An 18,656-nucleotide genomic window follows, 5' to 3' on the forward strand; every position below is an offset into this window, starting at 1 on the left:
CCCCCCCACTCTCATGCTACAACTTGTCATCAGACAGCCTATGATCTTTAGAGCAGGGGTGGGGTCTCATGAGCTATGTGACCTTGGGCATGTTACTAAATATTGGGAAATCTTGGTTTACTCATCTACAAAATAGGAAAGACTTGTGTTCTATATTCCCAATTATTAAGACTGAGAAATCAAATTTTTTAAAAAACCCAACTATGTTTACACAATGTCTTTACAACTGGGCAATTAGATCAATGTTATTTTTAAGTCACATTAGTGACTTATACAGATAAAACAACCAAATAATAAGCTGAACTTGGAAATGACTTTCTGATCCAAATGCTTGGTATCTGTAGGCAGCTTGATAAAGAAAGGACAGAAAGTCACAAAAATATGGCAACATTTTTTGGTTTGTTTTTTTTTTTTCTCACTAGTATTTTATTTTTCCAATTACATGATAAGATAGTTTTCAACATTCATTTTTTTTAAGATTTTGAATTCCAATTTTGTTCTCCCTTCCTCCCTTACCTTTTTTCCCAAGACAGCAAACAATCTGATACAGATATACATGTACAATCCTCAAACATATTTCTATATTAGTCATTTTTTTTTTCCATTTGAGGCAATTGGGATTAAGTGACTTGCCCAGGGTCACACAGCCAGGAAGTGTTAAGTGTCTGAGGTCAGATTTAAACTCAGGTCCTCCTGACTTCAGGGTTGGTGCTCTATCCATTGCTCCACCTAGCTGTCCCCATATTAGTCATATTGTGAAAGGAAAGGAAGAACAAAAAGGAAAAACCACAAGTAACAAAAAAGGTGAAAAAAATATGCTTCAATTATCAATCAGTCTCCATATTTCTCTCTCTGGATACAGATGGTATTTTCTATTCCAAGTCTTTTGGAATTAACTTGAATCACTGCATATTATATGATCTTATTGTTACTACATACAATGTCCTCCTGGTTCTGTTCACTTCATTCAGCACCAGTTACCAGGAAGTCTTTCCAGGCTTTTCTGAAATCAGCTTCCTCATCATTTCTTATAGAACAATAATAATCCATTACATTCATATATCATAATTTATTTAGTCATTCCCTAACTTATAGACATCCATTAATTTCCAATTCGTGATCCCATAAAAAGCTGCTACAAACATTTTTGTACCTATGGTCTGATCGCTCCCTTTTTTATGATCTCTTTGGGATATAGACCCAGTAGTGACATAGCTAGATTCAAGGAAATGAACAGTTTGATAGCCCTTTGGGCATAGTTCCATATTGTTCTCCAGAAAGGCTAGATCAGTTTACAACTCCACTAAAATCCATTAGTGTCCCAGAATATAGTAATACTTGGCAAACAATCTGAAGATATAGGATTTTATATAATAGAATATTATTGGCACAGTAGAAAGAACACTGCTTTGGAGTCAGAAGACATGGGTTTAAATTTAATGTAATATAATTTAAATTTCCCATTCTGCCATTTACCTTCTATGACCTGAATTTTGATTCAACTTTAAACTTTTCTCAAAATTGTTTTAGTTTTTAAGCAAATGTTCATAGTTATAGAGCTGCTTTGGAAAGTCACTTCACATTCTCAGATTTTCTTATTGAGATGGACTTTGAGATCTTTTTTAGTTTTAAGTATATGATCTCATAACAGATTGGATCAGCAGAGCTTACCTTGCTTCCATCAAACAGGCAGAGACGGACATGTCTGCTGAGAACCTGTAAGCTTACTCCTGGAAGAGGGATCATTTTACAACTCCATAAGGTTAGAATCATTGACACACGGCTTGGTCTGGGTTTGATCTAAAACAAACACACACGTAAAAAGTTATTTTTATTCTTAAAATTCATACCACCTTTTATACATAGCATCCTGAATTTACCACTGATAAATTAAACTGAATACGTGAACTCAATTAGCTAAGAAAGTACACATACAAAAAAGAAAAAAAGACTGCAAATTTACAAGAAAGAAAATACCACTATCTGGTAACTACTTAAAAAAATTAATGATAAGATGTTAATGTTAAAATTTTTTGTTAGTATTTCATTTATCATCTTACCACTAGTAAGTATTTTATTACTTAGACAATTATATTACTACACACATTAAGTGTGGATTCAAGCTTCAGTTATTAGATTATATAAGCTCATCAAGGTCAAGGACTGTCTTTTGTCCTTCTTTATGTTCCCAATGTTTATCAGTGCCTGAAACACAGGAGGTACTTAATAAATGTTTATTGACTGACAGTTAAAGGCTAAACATGTTGACTTCTCTTAGGTTCCTTCCAAACAGGGCTGTACTAGAGAACATTTACACCTCAGAAATCAGTAAATATTACAAAAGCACAGTTTGATTATTGTTTTGTTGATTGTTTAGAGTTTAAAGTTAAGTGATGCTATGCTCAAAAAGTTATCAAACTGTGCATACCCTTTGATCCAGCAGTGTTTCCACTGGGCTTATACCCCAAAGAGATACTAAAGAAAGGAAAGGGACCTGTATGTGCCAAAATGTTTGTGGCAGCCCTGTTTGTAGTGGCTAGAAGCTGGAAAATGAAAGGATGTCCATCAATTAGAGAATGATTGAGTAAATTGTGGTATATGAATGTTATGGAATATTATTGTTCTGTAAGGAATGACCAGCAGGATGAATACAGAGAGGACTGGCGAGACTTACATGAACTGATGCTAAGTGAAACGAGCAGAATCAGGAGATCATTATATACCTCAACAACGATACTGTTTGAGGATGTATTCTGATGGAAGTGGATCTCTTCGATAAAGAGAGCTTTAATTGATCAAAGATGGACAGAAGCAGCTACACCCAAAGAAAGAACACTGGGAAATGAATATAAACCGTTTGCATTTTTGTTTTTCTTCCTGGGTTATTTATACCTTCTAAATTCAATTCTCCCTGTGCAACAAGAAAAGTGTTCGGTTCTACACACATATATTGTATCTAGGATATACTGTAACCCATTCAACATGTAAAGGACTGCTTGCCATCTAGGGGAGGGGGTGGAGGGAGGGAGGGGAAAAATCGGAACAGAAGTGAATGCAAGGGATAATGCTGTAAAAAATTACCCTGGCATGCGTTCTATCAATAAAAAGTTATTAAAAAAAATAAAGTTAAGTGATGGATAAAATATTGGAAATGCACATTAAATTTTGAAGTTATATATACATACACATATATATGTATGTAAGTATGTGTAATACACACATATATAGTATATATATGCATATACATATATACATAAACATATAGTATACACACACACACACACACACACACACACACACATATATATGTAAGATATATATATGGACAATGAATTGTTAAACATTTACCAGCATACCCCTGCTTTCAATTCAAAGATTCCATTACTTTATTTTACATTTTATTAGAGTTTAGATTTATATCAAAACTAATATTTTTAAAGAAAAAATTAATTGCTACCTAGTTGCTTTGGAAATTGATATATTTCTCTAAGACAAAAAGAAAACTCAAAAATCTTATTCGACTTTTAGGTAGAGGCCAACAGAAGTTAGAAAAGCTCCAAATAGAAAAATCTGACTATTATGTAGAAATTCATTATTTTTGTAATGAAGAGAAGAATCACATTCATAGACAAAATGATAGAAAGGCACAGAAAAAGGGACTAAAGATGGTTATTTATATCTATTAATGTGACTTAGAATGCAAACAGTAAGAAAAATATTGCATTAAGACTTAAATATTCAATTTTTTTGTAGTCCATGTTAATCAAGTTTAAATTCTTTCTGATCTTTTCTTTTAAAACATTATATTAACTAAAAAAAATCTTTACTGAATGCCCACCATGTGTAAAGTGCCATGAATACTAAGGAATCTATAAGGAAGGAATAGGACATGTTCACTAAAAATCTAGGTTTTACTAGAAGTAAATCAATAGTTATTGATTGTGCATCAATAACTATAATGCAAAGTAAGAGATAAAACCAGAACAATGTGGAGTCAGAAGACATGGGTTTGGGTAGAACCCAATGTTCTATCCAAGGAAGAACAATGTTTCTAAAAACAAAGTGGTTCTAAAATATTTACCACTCTTCTTTCCAACTTATAAACAAGTAGTTTATAGCTTACATCTTTGATTCTGGTAAAGAATGCTAAGTAATATTCTAGGCCTTTCCTCTCCCCAAACAGGAAGATCAATAAGTTATGCCTCACTTTCTCACTCCTACTAATTTAACAAAACAGAAATATAAAATAAATTGTTTTTTCTCCCTGACAGCAGAATTGTAAATGTTAGAGAATAAAAGGGGGCAGTTAGATGGTACCAGCCCTGAAGTCAGAAGGTCCTGAGTTCAAATCTGGCCTCAGACACTTAACACTTACTAAATGTGTGACCCTGGGCAAGTCATTTAACCCCAACTGCCTCACCAAAAAAAAAAGAGAGAGAGAGAGAGAATTAAAGAAGAATATAACCATTGTAATCAAATACTACTAAGGTTCTGCATTACAAGTTAGTCATAATTAAGTTATATTACTATATGTTCATAGGCCAAAAAGTTTTTTATCCTACAATGTATTATCCAATTCACATATTGGGAATTGAACTTTATTAATATATGTAGGAATGTACCTAACTCTTGAAAATGTATAGTTTTTCTGATAGTAAATACTTACAGTGCCATTTTCAGAATCCCATATCATATCTTTAAAAGCCAGTTGTGAAGGGCTAAGTTCAGGCTGTAAAAAGTAACTTGCTTGAAAACGATTTCCTGGAGGAAAAATAATTTTTCTTTTCTTTAATGTTCTTACAGAAAAAGAAATGAAATGCACAATCAAATAATGATCTTGTATTTTTTATCAACATCAGTTATCATATGTCACCTCCTAGGTTGCTGGTATTGTACTAGGAAATAAGTCATCCTTATAATAAAAGAATCAGAAAGAGGAGAAAAAGGAAAAGTAAAATTAATCAACAAATCCAACAGTTTGACAGCATGTACAGTATTCTGCACTCAGGTGCACCTCTATTTCTGCAAAGAAGGGAAGGAGGTAAACTCTTTTATTTCATAGCTATTCAGCTATGGTTATTAGTGATTCAGAACAATATATCTTCAGGTATCTAATAGTTTACATCATTCTTCTTTTGAGATCTGTTTGCTTCTAAACTTTGACTGCTGTTTAGTTGTGTGCTGCTTTCAGTGACCTGTGACCATACTGTCCATGGGGTTTTCTTGGCAAAGAACTAAACTCATTTACTATTTCCTTCTTCAGTGCAGTAAGGCAAACAGGGTTAAGTGACTTGTCCAAGTTCACACAGCTAGTTAGTGTCTAAGGCTGCATTTGAACTCAGGAAGATGAGACTTTCTGACTGCAGGCCTGAAACTTAAAATGACTAAACTTAGGAAGATGAATCTTCCTTATTCTAAACTCTATGCTTTATCCATTGTGCCACCTACCTGTTCTGCTTATAACTAATTTATCGACCAGCAGGATGATTCAGAAAGGCCTGGAGAGACTTACATGAATTGATGCTGAGTGAAATGAGTAAAACTAAGAGAACGTTGTACACAGCAACAACAAGATTATCTGATGATCAATTGTGATGGACGTGGCCCTCTTCAACAATGAGATGAACCAGTTCCAATAGAGCAGTAATGAACTGAACCAGCTATACCCAGCAAAAGAACTCTGGGAGATGACTATGAACCACTACATAGAATTCCTAATCCCTCTATTTTTGTCCGCCTGCATTTTTGATTTCCTTTACAGGCTAATCGTACATTATTTCAAAGTCTGATTCTTTTTGTACAGCAAAATAACTGTATGGACATGTATACACATATTGTATTTAACTTATACTTTAACATATTTAATATGTATTGGTCAACCTGCCATCTGGGGGAGGAGGAGAGCGGAAGGAGGGGAAAAATTGGAACAAAAGGTTTTGCAATTGTCAATGCTGAAAAATTACCCATGCATATATCTTGTAAATAAAAAGCTATAATAAAAACTTATATATAAAAAACTTATATAAAAAAAACTAACTTATCAATAATATTTCAAAAAATTTGCCAGTATGAAAAACATGAAAAATAAATTATTGACATAGTTTATGGCCTCTGGACATTTTTTTCAGACTAGTTTTTTATTAATGTATGTTGATTTACAAGATAGATGATTAGAGATGAGTGCATAAATTATGAGCCTATTTTATTTCAATATCTAATAATTTATCATACTTTATTATCCCTAAAATACTTATTTAAATCATATGAATTTACAATTACATAATAGAAATATGAGAAAAAGAATCATGAGAAAACCATCCCAGACAAATAATTAGACAAATATTTTGCATGTCAAATCTAAAATTAAAATTAAATATTCACTATAAAACAAGGGATTATATATATTTTTAGAAATAAAAATACTTTTAGCTTTCTTTAAAAAAAAAATCTTCTTTCCATGTTAAAAAACCCCCCAATAACTAAGAATTGCCTTAAAATTTGGCTAATAATTTGCTTCTCTCAAAAAGTAGATCGCTTTCTTCTCTTCCAGGAATGAAACATGATAGCATAAACTAAGTTGAGTTATACATGAAATCAGGTACTAAGGTATTAGAGAATTTAGAATATAAGATTATTTGGCTTCTAGTCTAAGTAAATGACAATTCAAATCTTACCTTCTTCTAAGAGCTGGTGAAGAGTTGATGGTCTAAATCCTGTAGGAATAGCTCCCATAGCAGTCAACACATCAATAGTATTACTCTAGTTATTAAAGAAAAGTAATAGTGATTTTTATGCCTTTTTCTCCACACTTTATAAATTTTTCTTCATGTGATAGAGACATGCATAAGTATATATGCATGTGTATACATACATATACACACATATATTATGCCAGTAAAAAATACACATATAAAGGGTGTTGTGAATTAGAGAGAAAACAAGGAATTTAATCACAAACTTTGTAAATCAGTGAAACACAATTACTCCCAAGAAATGGTCTGTATTCCTACTCCCTGTCTGTAGACACTGAAGACCTATCACTCTAGTTATTCCCCACTCTAATCCCCAATAAAATTTAAAATACTGGTTTTTGTTCCATTAGGACATTATAATGTGATTAACTACCTTCATTCTTAATAAATGAAGCTAAGATATAGTATTAATGACTCATAATGGCTAAGTATTATCCTTTTAAGAGGAGACCAAATGGTGGTAACCAGGTAGAATGGCAATCAAGAAAAAAGATACTTGGAGCCAGAGGCTTTACTCAGAGGCTGTCAAATTATATAAAGTAAATGCCTTCCTACTCTTAACTAGTTCTAGTTCATATTATAAAAACATTTTTATTACCCCAAGCCCCATCCCACTTCTGATTATCTAATCTACTGATATCTATGATAGTTGGATAAAAAAATGAGACATAATTAATATTGTAGGAAAGACACTAACCTCTGTAATAGCTTTTCTAATAGCATTCCAATGAGAATCAGTTCTGGGAATAGATAAAAATAAGAAAACCATACATATGAAACAATGTAAAAGCTGTGCCTACTTACTGATATATGTTCACTACACATTTAGCTAGTTGAATGTACTAAATTGTCACGGGTGTTAAAATCTAATGCCTTCAGGTTATAATCAAGATACAACCTTTCACTCTGAAAATGTTCCTAAAGCTAAATTCGTACTCTTTGGACTTTTAAAAGAACTAAAGCAGAAAAAAATATATATAAATTTTAAAAAATTCTTTAAGTTATTTTTTGATGGAAAGAATGGAAACAATACATTTTTCCCTATACCTCCTTTTATACGCCCTCAAACATTCTCACCTTGGCTTAATCTCGGTTCCATGGGCTGTTTCATCTACTACCTCTACATCATCTTCACTTTCCCCTTCACTGTATTCTTGTTCCTCTTTCTCTTTAACACAGGGCTGGAAATGATTGAAATAGGTCACAGAACTCAATTTCTATTTTTAAAAATTTCACAACATCATTTAAAAAAAAGATATCAGTTCAAGTGCTCAGGGTCATTTAACAGATGTATTGTAGGATACAGATAGATATTTCTCATGTCTATCCCTTTTAATATAAAGCAATTTTATTGCTAAGATCATATTAGAAAAACGCTTCTTAGACCAAAAGGTTCTGCAGTTATACAAAAGGGAAACATGCACAAAAATTGAAAAATTAAAATTAAAAAGAAAAATAATAAATATATGTGCCTACCTCCAAGTAGGTTTTGGGAACGAGACCTTTAGTTCCATGAATATTCTTAGCTACCCACCAGCCATCAGGTTTCTTTTTAAGTATGAGGAGAACTTCATCTTTCTTAAAAGAAGAACAAAACAAGAAACCTAGTACCAATAAGTACTTAAGCCTCATGATATGTGCTAAAAATTATTTTTCTCTTACTTTATATTTAATCTGTTCTAATCTTATTATGATTTTAAATTACCTTTTCAAATAGGATTTGAAAATTACCATCAGAACTAAAATTAATGAAGAATTTCTTGTGTAAATTGCTTACAAAGAGTTGGACATGACTGAAAAACAAATAAAGTGAACACGAGTTGCTAATTAGCTTGCAACCAAGATGTTTTCCCTCTTAGTTTCATCTGTCAAATGAGGGGCTTAGAAGAAATGATCTCCAAGATTCCTTCGGTTTTAACATTCTATGTTCATCCTAAGAATAAGTCTCAAATTCACACCACCTATAATGGAAACTTGAAGAAAAGTATAGACTTTTAAATATTAAATATATTTCAATATCTTCATCATGACTCTGCAAATTCTACTTTGTTAGAAAGGAATGAGAGGATTTCAGAGTCAGAAAATCATCTAATCCAGTCGATATCTAAACAACAATCCCATTTAAATACCCCAACAAATGGTCATATTTACTTGAAGACTTCTAAGGAGCCTATTTCTTCCTACCCACTAAGGAGCCCATTCCCTTTTTAGTAGAATTCAATACTTAATTATTAGGAAGTTTTCCCTTACCTCAAGCCTAAATCGGACTCTCTGTAACTTCAACTCTTATTTCTAATAAAGACCAAGGTCTTTGGAACAAGCAGAAAAAATCCAAAGGAGGTAGACTTTATTTCATTTGCAGTTTTATAAAAGCTTTATTTGTAAGAGTATCTGGCTTTGAGAAAAAGCTGAAGAATCCCATTGCTATGGACTTTAAGTCTCATGATGTAGAGGATAGAATTTTGCCTCCAAAGTTAGAGGAATTGGGTTCAAATTCCTGCAACTGTGCGACCATGAGAAAGTAGTTAATTCCCTGTGTCTCATCTTCTCTATTTGTAAAATGAGGGGATTGGACAAAATGGTCTTTGTGGGCTTCTCTAGCTCTGATCTCATCTGGCATTTTTATCACATGAGTTAGATATTGCCTTTATGTTTTATATATATGTATGTGTATGTGTATGTGTGTGTGTGTGTGTGTGTGTGTGTGTATATATTTATTCTTGATACTAGGTGCCCAAATTTACCTTAAATGTGAGATCTCCTGCTTGCTGAGCAACAAAGTCGCCCACAGCAATATATTCGTTGTTAATTGGCTGTTCATCACTAGAGTCATCATCCTCTTCTACTTCCTCCTCCTCCTCTTCCTCTTCACTTTCTTCATCTTCACTATCATCATCATCATCATCATCATTATCATCATCACCACCACCACCATCATCAGCAGGAGCAGCACCATCACTATCATCATTATCATCATCATCATCAATTTCCTCAGAGTCTTCTACTTCTTCAGTCTGGGAAATATTCTGGACTTTCTCCTCTCTGTAATAGACAATTATGACTAGGATCACGAAAAATGAAGGGCAGATACATTCCGTGTATGAATCAATGGAGAGTAGCTTTGGAGTTGGAGGATCTGAGTTAAATCCTACCCCTATCACCTATTTACACCTGGATGACCTTGGACAAGTTCCTTACCTTGTTAGGGGTCAGTTTCCCCATCTGTAAAATGAAGGGGCTGGACTGTATGGCCCCTGAGGTTCCTTTTACCACTAAATCTGTGATTGTATGATGCGGCCCTTCCTATGGCAGAGAATCCAAATTATACAGATGTGCAACAGATGCAGAGATCAAGGGAGGAGGGAAGTGAAGGAAACATGGACTGTTGCGGGCTAACCCACCCGAATCTGAAAGACAGTTAGTTCACATATCCAGATGGAAAAGCGTGGGGAAATCAAGGCAAAGGGAAGGAATCTGTTCCTTGGTACAAAGGAAAGGGCAGGGGACTGAAGATTAAATGGTGCTAAGAAATTTTAATATCATACTAGATAGAAAGAAGAAAGAAACCCTGATACAGCGATATGTCATAATAAAATCATCAGTTTACTGTGGTCATTGGGGAACTATGCTATATTATCATGACATTTGTAACCCTGCCTATGGAACTACCTACCTCTTGTGAGTCTGTTTCACTTGATACCATGTGGATCCAGTTACCATGCTAGTGGAGGGTTATAGTGAATAATACTATTTAGGACCCGGTTGGCTATCTTTGGCTAGTCTCCATATGCAGTGGAGGATAGAATGTTTTACTCAGAATATGGTCTAACCCTTGCCACCATCTGGACCACCATCTTCTCTCAGATCCAACTGAAGGCAGCCAAAGAGTCCCAGGAAGAGCAGCTGCACCTACAGACCAGCAGCCCTACTATAGCCCAGCCCTGCCACAATCATCCAGGAAAGTTGCTCCTGGAGATGAGACCTGAAAACTACCTCTTCAGGTACTGCTGGACCTATATAACCCCCGAACAACCATTGCTCCCGAGGCCTGGAAAAGAAAGACCCATCCCTAAAGTTCAAAGACCTCCACATTAGAAATGGATGTGGCTTTTTATCAAGAGAAATGACATCAAGGAATATCTGTTTTCCTGATACCCTAAGGACTACCAGGCCTTTCCATCTAGCTCACAGCTAAAACTGAACTTGTTTCCCCCATTAGAATGTGAGTTCCTTAAACCCAACGACTGGCTCCACTTTTCTGTTTGTATCCCCAGAACTTAGCATGGCATATTGTACATAGTGCTTTTTTATCCATTCATTCAATGTAGAAACATAACAATATAGCTATAAGCATGAGAATTATATTATAATCAACCAACAAATATTCAAATTTTATTTCAAGAATCTTTTTCATTATTATCAATTCTTAACTTTTCTTTAAATATTTCACTTCTAACCCTCAAGACAATCTCTTGAGATTTTTAAGTTCTTATTTCATCTCTCTTGTATTTTAATCTTTTCTTCCCAAAGAGACTATAAGCTTCTGGAGAGGAGGAGATACTAGGGAGAATACAGAGAAGTATAACATTAAGTGACACTGATCACCTTCGGTTCTTTCTCCATGATACTGTATTTCCCAATACTGGAGATTTCCACTGGCTGTGTGGAACACTCTTCCTTCTTATTTCTCCTTTCTCTTCAGTTTCCCTTAGTCTCACTTACTGCAAGAAGCCTCGTCCTGTACTATTAAATCTTGGTGCCTTCCCTCTGGGTTTATCTTCTATTTATCCTGTAAATATTTTGTTTGTATAGTTTTCTGTACATGGATCTCCCCCATTGGACTTGAAAGCAGGGAGTAGTTGGTTTGGGATTTGTTTTTTGTTGTTGTTGTTTTGCCCATCTTTCTATAACCAGTGCTTAGCAGAGTGCCTATCACACAGCAGACACTTTACAAATATGCTTGCTTAATGATTAATAAATACTTGTTTGTTGTAATGCCTCTTGTTTATAGGTATGTTGTTATTTCTGTTTGGAAATAAACATTAAAAATCCCTTCAATCTGAATAGAGAATACCAAAAGGTAGTGATACAAGAAGAATAATTATGTCTCAACTTCATTTTCTTTAGTACAGCTACATGAAATCCACCATTATTAACTGGTACCACAAAAACTATGTTAGTGAAACAGTATCATGGGGGCAATTTGTTTCATAGGAACAATGCCATAAATATAATGATATTACTGCATATATATGTGAAATATATACTTCACAATCTGGTAGTATATGTTAAAAGATAAATGATGTGATTATGAAGCATTATTATTTGGAGCAGTGTGATAAGGATTATGGCTAGTGGAAAAAAAAATTAATCAACATACGGAGTTACATTTTCTTTACTTATAGTCACAGCAAGTTCCTGCAACTGCTTTGTAAGCTTTTCCAAAACGTTTTCTTCATCTTCTTTTCTCTGGTTGTAGCTTCCCACAGGTGCTAGTTCATCACCCTATAAAAGAAAATCGAAACATATAAAAATACTAGGTAATTTTAATTCTCAATTACATTCATTTTGATGTTGTTGTTTTTAAAATTAATTTTATTATTATTTTTTTTGCCAGCTCATCATTTCTTACAGCACAGTATTATTCCATCACAATTTCCTCAATTTATTTTTTTTTCTGCCATCACAATATTTTAGAACACACAGGTTCTTTCCTTTTTCCCTGATCACCTTAGGAAACAAATGTAATAGTGGTATTGCTAGACCAAAGGATATAAACATAGTTTTCTAACTCTTTGGAAATAATTCCAGATTGCTCTCCAAAATGGCTGGATCAGTTCACAATTCTAATAACAGTGTATTAGTGTCCCAATTTTTCTATATCTCCTCCAACATTTGTCATTTCCCTCTTCTTTCATTATAACCAATCTAATAGGAATGAGATATCTCAAAGTTGTTTTAATTTACATTTCCTTGACTATAATGATTTTTCATATGACTATATGTCATTTTGATTTCTCCATCAAAAATCTGCCAGTTAGTATCCTATGACCATTTATCATTTGGGGAATGACTCATAGTCTTATAAATTTGACAAAATTCACTATATATTTGACATATGAGACCTCTACTGAAAAAATGTCTATGGAAATTTCCCTCCAATTTTCCATTTTCCTTCTAATCTAGGTTACATTGGTTTTATTTGTAGAAAAACTTTTAATATAATCAAAATTATTCATTTTTCACCTTACAATGCTCTCTATATTGTGCTTATTCATAAATATTTCTCCTTTCATAAATATGATAACTAAAATGTTCCAAGTTCTTCTAATTTATATAATATTTTCTTTTATATCTTAGTCATGTATCCACTTTGATCTTATCTTGGTAAATGATGTCAAATGTTGATCTCCACTTAATTTCTCCCAGACAGCTTTCCTGTTTTCCCAACAATTTTTACCTAATAGCATATACTTATCCCAAAAGCTTAAATCTTTACATTTGTCAAATACAAAGTTACTTTAATCATTTACTACTATGTATTGCATGCCGACTCTGTTCCAACAATTCACCTTTCTATTTTTTAGTCAGTACCAGATAACTTTGATAATTGATTCCATAAAACATAGTTTAAGATCTGGTACTGCTCAACTTTCTTCTTTTACATTTTTTTCAATTCCTTTGATATTCTTGATCAAATCCTTTGATCTTCTCTCTTTCCAAATGAATTTTATTTCAATTCCATAAAATACTTTTCTGGTGATTTAATTGGGATGGTATGAAATTAAATTCTGAAGTACTACCACATATCTATTAGATTGGCTAATAAGACAGAAAAAAATGACAAATATTGAAGAAGATGTGGGGAAAATGAGACATTAATGTACTGTTGGTGGATTTGTGAACTGATTCAACCATTCTGTAGAACAATTTGGAATTGTGCCCAAAGAGGTATAAAAACCTTCATATCCTTTGATCTAGCAATACCACTACTTGGGTCTGTATCCCAAAAGAGATTTAAAAATTTATAAAAAAGGAAAAGGGCTTATATGTGCAAGAGATATTATTTTTATGGTGGCAAAAAATTGGAAAGTGAGGGGAATCTGTCTATCAATCGGGGAATGGCCTGAATAGATTATGGTACGTAATAGTGATGGAATACTATGATGAGTAGGATGTATTCAGAGAAATCTGGAAAAACTTCCATGAATTTCCATGATGAAAAGGGAAAAATACTGTGTACAAAGTAAAACTAATATTTTAAGATGATCAGCTATGAATAAAGTAACTATTCTCAGCAACACAATGATCCACAACAATTCTAAAGGACTTATGATGAAAAATGCTATCCATACTCAGAGAAAGAACTGATGGTGTCTGAGTACAGACTGAAGCATACTTTTAAAAAAACTTTATTTTTCTTGAGGGCTTTTTTTTTTTTTGGCCTGTTTTCTTTCACAACATGACTATTATGGAAATGTTTTGTATGACTATACATGTATAACATATTGAATTACCTGCTTTCTGTGTGTGTGGGGGGGGGGGATGGGCAGAGAGGAGGGGAAAGAATGAATGTTAAAAATTGTTTTTACATATAATTGAGGAAAAATAAAATACCAAATAAAAAAGAAATAATGCTTGCTGGTTTTAGGTAGATGCTTATTGTCTTAAAGAAAAATCTACTGATATCTATATGTTTTCAAGAGATTTTAATAAAAATGAGTGTTGTATTTTATCGAGAGCTTTTTCTACATCTATTACATAATTATATGATATATTATATATAGATATAATCATACAATATAATCAATTATGTTAATAATTTTCCTTATATTAAACCATTTCTGTGCTCCTGATATAAATCCCATTTGGTTACCATGCATAATCTTTACGCTATATTGCTGTAGTCTTCTGGCTAATATTTTATTTAGGATTTTTGCATTCCTATTCATTAATGAAATTGATCCATAATTTTCTTTTATATTTATTTTTTTGGTTTAGCTATCAGCACCACATTTGTTTCATAAAACGAATTTGATGGGACTCTTTCTTTGCCCATTATTCTCAAATAATTTATTCAATATTGGATTTAGTTGATCTTTAAATGTGTGGTAGGAATTATTTGGAAATCCATTTGGTCCTATGCTTTTTTCTTATGGTCTATTCAATTTTTTTTTCTAAAATAGGTTTATTTAGATGTTCTATTTCTTCTTCTGTTAATTTAGGTATTTTATATTTTTGTAAATATTATTTCATTTTACCTAATTAAAATGCATGAGCATATAATTGGACAAATTAACTCCTAATAATTGTTTTGATTTTGTTTCATTATGGTATAGTTCCCCCTTTAAGTTCTGATACTAGTAATTTGGTTTTCTTCTTTTTAAAAATCATATTAACTAATCTTTTACCTATTTTTTCATAAAACCAATTTCTAGTTTTATTAATTCAATGGTTTTCTTACATTCCATTTTATTAATCTCACTTTTAATTTTTAGGATTTTCAATTTGGTGTTTAATTGGAGATTTTTAATTTCTTCCTTTTTTTCTTTAAGTTGCATATTCAATTCAATGATCGGCTCTTTTTCTAATTTACTGGTGTCAGCAATTAGAGATATAAATTTCATATATATGCTATTTCCTCTTAAACTCAATTCTGATAAGAATACTTACCACCTTCATTTTTCTATCCTTTACCTGTCCCCACTGTAATAGTTCTTCCATTCATGACTCATTTGTATGATATAGTTACTCCACTTTCCTTGATTTTATTTTTTTAGGATCATTCCATCTTATTCATCTCAAACCCAACCCTCTACATATATATGCTGTTTCAAACTACCCAAGTAATATAACATTCTTAAGTGGTATAGACTACTTTTTCCCATATATGAAATAAACATTTTGACCTCATTAAATCCTTTATAATTGGCCTTTAATGTCTACCTCCTTATGCTTCCCCTGAAATTAGTATGTCAAATTTTCTATTCAGTTCTGGTCTTTTTGTCACAAATGCCTGACAGTCCTTTAATTCATTAAAGATCATTTTTTTTTCCCAATTCAGAATTAAACTCAGCTTTCTTGGATAAAGTATACTTGGTTACAAACCCAGCTTCCTTTCTATCTGGAATATAATGTTTCATGCCTTTTGGTCACTGCTAAATTTTGTGTTGTCCTGACTGTGGCTCCGCAGTATTAAAAAAATTTTTTTTCCTAGTTGCTTAAAGTATTTTCTTGATCTGGGAGCTTCAAATCTTGACTATGATATTCCCATGAGTTTTCAAGTTGGAATATTTTTCAAGTGGTGATCTATGGATTTTTAAAATTTCTATTTTGTAAAACTTCAGGAAAATCTTCCTTAATAATTTCTCAAAATATAATGCATATTCATTTTAACACAAAAAAAGAAAGAAAAGAAAAAAGAAAAAGCCAGAAAATCAACAGAAAAGTGTAAATAATCACTTCACAGAGGCTTTTCTACTGATGTAGAAAACTCAAGTATTTAAGACTTCGACATTTCCAAAGTTTCAGTTCACTCCGCTTGCTCAATAGAATAATGAAATATTCTTTTCCATGTCACTGACTGAAATACTTACTTTGTTTAAATTTTTAAGAGCCCTTCTGTTTTCATCTATTTCTCTTTTCAACTGAATACATCTGAAAATCAAAGGAAAAACAAAGAATGGATTTTATATTGTCAAGAACTCATCAAGAAAAGTTTTTCAAGCTCTGAAATATTTCATAGAAAGGTAGACTTTTTTCCTAGCAGTGGGGGAGGAAATGATATAGAACTGCAATTTCATGGGCATAGGAAAAATTCTCATATGTAGAGAGTTTTTCCTATGCCAATAAAATTTCAGGCATCAGTTTTTTTTTTTTTTTAATCCTTCAAACAAGTCTTAAATAATTGCTTGTACAGGTTAAGTTGTTTCCACATGGTTGCAAAATGAGTATATCAGAACTAAGATGTGAACCCCAGTCTTTCTAACTTCAAGCACAATTCTCTTTTTGCTATGCAAGGCTATATGTCTTAGAAATTTTAACAACTACTAATATTTTGGTAGAAGTTTGGATTTCTACTTATGTAATGTAAAGCTAAATCAACTGACGTATAATACACTAAATTGAAAAATACAGAGAATAAAGACAATTTGTATCAAAATAGCCTTACTTAAACATATGAATGTGTAAATATGTAAAATGTACTCTTTAGTTCAAAAAGGTTTATTTCTTTCTTTCCTAAAATAGGTAAATGTAAAAAAAGAAAACTGAGAAAAACAGATAAAATAGAAGAATGGGAATTTAAGGACAGAAAAGGGTAATTACCTTATTAATGTCCACACCAGCAATCTAAGATTGCACTCTACCTTCTAAGACATTACTTTTATAAAGGGTAATATCCCAATATATCCTTGGGATATACTATTCTTTGTAAAAGTAAATATCCATAAAGGACAACATCTGACCTAGTAACCTACATTTTGAATAATGATTTATACTTCACGTTGGGAGTTGGATCAGATGATATCAGAGACACCTTTTAATTTTCAAATTTGAGAATTCAGAATAGATTGATAGAAATATCAGATAAAAACTAGTATATGAAATCTTATTTTAACTAAAACAATATTCAGTAATACCAAATGGCTTTTTCCTTGTTTCCCTCAAATGTGTAAAATTACGAAAGCATTAATATTTTACTATCTTCTTGAATGCCTGAGCACTTATTTTCTATTGTCTATAGGCACCATCTTCCCTATGTTTGGATTTTTGACAGGCTAGGTATAGTAGTAATTGTGAGGAATATTCTTAATTTAAATTTGAAAATTTTTAGTCTATTGTTTTTCACTAATTTTTACTCATCTAATCTTTTTTTGAAATATTATAAATGACAAAAGAAACACATTTCTCAAGCAATGTATACAACAAATTCTAGTATTGCTGCCCCCAAATTTATGCTACTTGTTAGTATGTTACCTCTGATAAATTTCCCGCCTTTTTTTGGCATCAAGGGCTCCTTTCAGTTGACTCTCGGAAAGCAAACGTCCAACCTAAAATAATTGTGAAACTACACAATGAAATTTCATGTTCAGCATTCTGAATTTTAGTGTTACATGACTTAAAAACGTTTTCATTCATATGCTTTAAAATTCCTATAAAAATCATATAACTTTGCTAATATTCCCTCTGGAGAAAGAGTAAGTAGGCTCACATATATATTCTTTTTATATCTGTGCCTCCACTGCATTGAATGGTGCAGCCCCAGGCCTACAAGTCAAGGAAGACTTATCTTCCTGAGTTCAAATCTAACCTCAGATACTTACTATCAGAATAGTAGATACTTCTTACTAGCTGTGTGACTCAGGGCATTTAATCCTGTCTGCCTCAGTTTCCTCATGTATAAAAATGAGCTGGAAAAGGAAACAGCAAATCACTCCAATGTCTTTGCCAAGAAAGAGTCAGATTGAAACAACTCAACAACAGTAACATTGCATTGATTATCCAGAGAAAAAAAATTGGAGAAAAACAGGGAAGAAAATAAGTTGTTTGCTAAAGAAAGTTAACAACTGTCTAACTCTTCAGAGTCAACAATTTAGCTACTTCTAACGCAGGCAGCTCTGGAGTAGTCAATCATAATGAACAAAAGGTAGTAAGTTCTTAGGCTATTTGCACTAAGGGAAATAGTCTGGAACTTGGCTCACTTTCTTTTACCAGGGCTCATTTCCGCTAAACTTGTCATCTGTGGAAAATAAAGTTAGCTTGAATTGTCTAAAAGCTCTTTTTATACTCTCCTTTGAAGCCATTATTTGGCTTAAAAGTTTCTCTTGTCCATGTTGAATAATATGAATTTTTCTTACCTTTCCTTATAAATTACAATTACCTGCTGCTATTTCATTAAGCAAA

General features: G+C 32.5%; 1 protein-coding gene across 2 annotated transcripts in view; it reads right to left on the reverse strand.

Annotated features, from left to right (window-relative positions):
* The window catches only part of NPHP1 (nephrocystin 1), a 45,392-nt gene that overhangs the window by 19,292 nt on the left and 7,444 nt on the right, over positions 1-18,656 (reverse strand). For both annotated transcript variants that reach the window (XM_051975794.1, XM_051975793.1), the window contains exons 3-12: positions 17,730-17,803; positions 16,349-16,409; positions 12,133-12,257; positions 9,497-9,794; positions 8,229-8,330; positions 7,830-7,933; positions 7,450-7,492; positions 6,675-6,759; positions 4,667-4,761; positions 1,672-1,800 (exon numbers count right to left, since the gene is read on the reverse strand). In XM_051975794.1, the coding sequence (XP_051831754.1) occupies positions 1,672-1,800; positions 4,667-4,761; positions 6,675-6,759; positions 7,450-7,492; positions 7,830-7,933; positions 8,229-8,330; positions 9,497-9,794; positions 12,133-12,257; positions 16,349-16,409; positions 17,730-17,803 (1,116 nt within the window). The remainder of the gene's footprint in view (positions 1-1,671; positions 1,801-4,666; positions 4,762-6,674; positions 6,760-7,449; positions 7,493-7,829; positions 7,934-8,228; positions 8,331-9,496; positions 9,795-12,132; positions 12,258-16,348; positions 16,410-17,729; positions 17,804-18,656) is intronic.

Source organism: Antechinus flavipes, chromosome 2 (assembly GCF_016432865.1).
Source record: "Antechinus flavipes isolate AdamAnt ecotype Samford, QLD, Australia chromosome 2, AdamAnt_v2, whole genome shotgun sequence".
NCBI lineage: Eukaryota > Metazoa > Chordata > Mammalia > Dasyuromorphia > Dasyuridae > Antechinus > Antechinus flavipes.